The following is a 4,495-nucleotide window of genomic DNA, read 5'->3' as shown; positions in this document are numbered from 1 at the left end:
ACAATGAATACTGTTATGCTGAAAATAAATAAGTTAAATAAATAAATAAATTGGGGAGATTAAAAAAATTTTTTTCAAGTTTTCCTCTTAACATTTGTATCTTTAATACATTTTTATGTATACTCTAGGTTAAGGATCAAATTTTATCTTCCACAATGGATAAGAAATTTGGCTAGCACTGTGTTTTGAGTAATTCAGTCTTTCCTAGCTGTTTTTAATAATATCTTTCACAAGGGCAATTATATCTGAGGATCTTTGTCTGGTCTGCTGCCACCACCATTTCTCTTTCCATTTTGACCAGGCAAACAGAAAATAAATAAATAAATAAATAAGAAACCAGTTTAGCAGGTATCAACCATCTGTTTCCCATCCAAAGGAATTCTCTCAGACTTCATATAAACTAAAACAAATGAAGAGATGGGGGATGCTAGAATATAAAGCCAAGAGAAGTCGACTTGTGTGGAGGCAAGGATATGGTTATTCTGGCCCGAGGAACCGCTCAAGTCCTAAACCCATGGAAAGAAAGTGACAATTGAATTTATCAAAGAGACCCAGCAAGGTTTCTATTCAGCCTGGATCAGGGAGGAGGGTTGCTGGACTATATACAAGGTTTCCCATGCCCCAGACCCGTGAAGAGTATCTCTCAGGAAGCACTTCTGGGTCATAATAATCTGTGACAGAGGGGGCTGTGGGGCCCAGAGGCCTGAATGATGCAGAACTAGGGTAATGGTGAAGAATACTCTTTGAGGGTTGCTATCACAAGAGGGTCTTCTTGAGCTTCCTGAGTGTAAGGAGAAAAAACTCCCCTAGAATAGAAGTCCTCTTTCTTAGCTTTGAATTTCAATTTATGCTTTCATGTATCCAGAAATTAATAGTATGTGTTCATTGAGCATCTATTCTCTGCCAGTCATTGTATTTATGGAGATGTACTGGCAAGACATAACAGGGCATAACTCCTCCAAGGGGCTTAATTTAGTAATCCATTCTGGAAGAGAAAAGAAAAGGAAAAGGAAAGGAGGAAAGAAAAAGAAAGGAAGGAAGGAAGGAAGAAGGGAGGGAAAGGAAGGAAGGAAAGAGAAAGTGAAAAAGGAAGCAAAACTGAGACAAGGAGCAGTACTTTACTATCTGACAGATGTTCAGATGTTACACTGGGAAATGCAGGGTTCTGAGGGAGCAGAAGGAGGGAGCATCTGCTCCAATATTGGAGAGAAATCTCTCAGGGAAATGTCTGTGAGGAAGTAATCCCAATGCTGAGACTCATTTATTCAACGGTATGGGGAATCTTCTCTGCCAGCTTTAGGTCCACAACCTCCTGAGCAGTGGGATTATGACTTATAAATATTTGTGATATTTTCCTTCATTGCAACTTTGCCATGTTTCATGTCATTATGCAAGATCTCCCCACTGAGGTGCCTAGGGGAAAACTCTGACTTCTGCTTACTGTCAGAAAGTCCATAGGAAAGGTAAAATCAGAGATGAGATGAGTCAAGTTTGGGGTCAAGGGCTTCCACTAATGAAATAAAGTGGTAGAAGGACCAGAAGGGGCACATCCATAGAACACATGGAGGTGTTCTAACTAAATCAGCTATTAGGGAAGAGTAACAAGTTCTTCTTCCAGTGTGACTGAAGAGTGCAAAGGATAGCCAGGATAGAAACTGAAGAGGTTTTGGCTGTGTAGAGAAGAGAGAAGCAGTCCCAAGGAGCCATGGGAGAAGTTACATTTCTTGAAGTGAATTTGTTTCTTCTCTGCCAGGTTTATTTATTTATTCATTTATTTATTTATTTAAATTTACTGTTCTGTTTTCATTTTTGTTCCATTTAGTTTTAGTTTTAATATTTGTACATTGATGATGACCCTCAACAGAGTATTCATCTGGGCAGTTTTTGGTGCTGTGAAAAGAGTTAGGTCTCCTACATAGGAGGAGGCATTAATATTTAAGCAAGGGCATATCAGTATTCTTAACTCATAACTCAGGAAAAGAAACTCATATATATTTTAGTTAGGGATATGGAAAAGAATCTTGGGGAAACACATGGGATTCATAGTAGGTTCTTAATGCTAGTGATCTTTGGCTTGCTTAGGGACCTTCTCTTGGGTACCAGGGGTATTTTTAACCCCTGGATCCAGCACTGGCCTTCTTAAGACCCAGGAGCTTGCTGATAACATGGCGGATCTCCTTGGTCTTAATACTATATATGATTGGATTTAGCATGGGAGGCACAAAGAGATAGACATTGGCCATAAGAAGGTGGACAGCAAGTGGGGCATGCTTCCCAAAGCGGTGCACCAAAGACAGCCCTACCATGGGCACAAAGAATATCAGCACAGCACAGAGGTGTGAGGTACATGTTTGGAAAGCTCGGAACTGCTCCTCGTGGGAGGCCAGTTTTGCCACAGTGTGCAGGATGACTCCATAGGACAGTGCGATGAGCACCAGGTCCAGCATCATAGTGAATGCCACTACCGTCAGTCCATACAGGTTGTTGAAGGTGGTATCTGTGCAGGCCAAGTGTATCACTTCCTGGTGTAGGCAGAAAGAATGGGAGAGGACTCGAGGCCCACAGTAGGGAAAAGTCTTCAGGAGGACGACAAGAGGAATTAGGGCCACAGGTCCCCGGAATATGACAGCCAGACCTGTCCTAATCACTCGCTGGCTAGTGATAATGACTGAGTACCTAAGGGGATGGCAGATGGCCAAACAGCGGTCAAAGGACATGATGAGGAGCACTGAGGACTCCATGAAGGAAAATGAGTGGATACAGAACATCTGAATTTGGCAAGCTGCAAGGTAGATACCATGAGATTTGAACCAAAAGATTCCCACAGTAGTGGGCAAGGTCGACACTGAGAGTCCCAGGTCAGTGAGGGCCAAAAAAGAGAGTAGATAGTACATGGGTGTGTGCAGACGAGGGTTGGTCTTAATAATTATCAAAATGAAACAATTACCTGAGATGGCCACAAGGTACATAAGGAAAAAGGGAATGAAAATCCAGTGTTCGATGGCTTCCAATCCTGGAAAACCAGTGAGGTAGAACATGGGGCTAACCTGAGTAAAATTGGACAAAATCATGAATTGAGGACTAAGAGGATATTGGACTGGCATTCCTCAGAGGTGGAGCTGAAAATAAATGGATATTTCTAGTTATTAATTTTTCAGTTTTCCTAATAGTCACACCATCATAAGCAGAATCATGATTATCATTATCTTTGATATCATGTAATTTACTATTATCAATTCTACCACCCTGCTAGCTATTCTAAACTGTATTATAGCACCACATTCACCAGATTTTCTCCAGTATTTCCCTTTTTTTCTTGAAGATAGAAGGATTTTTTATTTAAATTCAATTAGCAAAAATATAGTACATCATTCATTTTTGATATAATGTTCAATGATTCATCACATCATTGATGTGGGGGCTCATCTCATCATGTGCCCTCCTTGATGCCCATCACCTGGTTACCCCATCCCACTGCCCACCTCCCTTTCTGCAGCTATCAGTTTTTTTCCAGTATTTTTGTAATTTCTGTTCCTTCCCAATCTCTATTGCTGGCTTCTCTAATTGTTTATCCTTAAACAATTGTTTAGCCATTCCCATTCTGGGCAATTTTTTGGCCAGAATATTATTTATCTTGGCAATATCATTGTTCTCATGAGTTTATTTACCATCTATATATTGAAAATATCAAATATATAACCCCATAATTTCTTTTTTTTAAAATTATAGGCTCATCTATCTAGCAGTATCCTGAGCATCTGTATCTAGTTGTTTCAAAAGCATGTCGAAAATTCAGTTTAGAATCACTTCCCCCAATAAGGTTTTCATTTATCTTGTTCTCATTAACTCAGTATAGGAAAAGTATCAACTTCAAAATAAGTTGAGGAAAAGATATGTATTTGAGAGATATTAGTAAATAGCCTGGACAAAATCTAAAATATGAGGGTAGAGGGAGGTTTCTAGTATTAAGTCCTGGGAAAATCTGAAATTTAGAGGTCAAGAAGAAAGTTTCCACTAAAATAGCTTGAGGGGGAAAAATCCCAGTTGAATAGAGAAACAAAACAAAACAAAACAGGAAAGTGTGGTTTTGTGTGTGAGTTTCGTAAGGGATAAACCAATTATATAAAATGCTGCTAAGGAGTCAAGGTACTAAAGGACTGAGAAGTGACCAGAAGATTTAGCAATGAGGAAGTCCTAGCTGATGGTGAGATAGTAGTTCAATGGAGTGGTTGGGAATAAAATCTGATTCCACTGTGTTCAGATGTAGGATTCCAGGCAGTTATGAGGCCCATTGGATATTCATAACTTCAGAGTGGATCCAATCAGCACTCTGGTGTGTTTTTAATCACTACACTTATTTGCTCAAGGGCAGAAGAGAAGTATGTGGAGAGTGGCATTTACCCCTCCTGAAGTTGGGGTAGGCTAGCAGGACTAAAGTTAAGGGTGTATGCGGAGGGGTAATTATGATGATGTACTATGGAAACTCCACTGAGTA

The 4,495-nt window shown here is 39.9% G+C and overlaps 1 protein-coding gene across 1 annotated transcript; it reads right to left on the bottom strand.

Moving 5' to 3' along the window:
* Positions 1–2,111: 2,111 nt before the first annotated feature.
* LOC122914187 (olfactory receptor 51M1-like) lies at positions 2,112–3,104 on the bottom strand. Its single transcript, XM_044260818.1, has one exon. It carries the CDS (start codon positions 3,102–3,104, stop codon positions 2,112–2,114), a length of 993 nt encoding a protein of 330 aa, XP_044116753.1.
* Positions 3,105–4,495: the final 1,391 nt, after the last annotated feature.

The sequence above is a fragment of the Neovison vison genome, chromosome 7, assembly GCF_020171115.1.
Source record: "Neovison vison isolate M4711 chromosome 7, ASM_NN_V1, whole genome shotgun sequence".
NCBI lineage: Eukaryota > Metazoa > Chordata > Mammalia > Carnivora > Mustelidae > Neogale > Neogale vison.
This window is presented reverse-complemented; position numbering and strand designations above follow the sequence as displayed.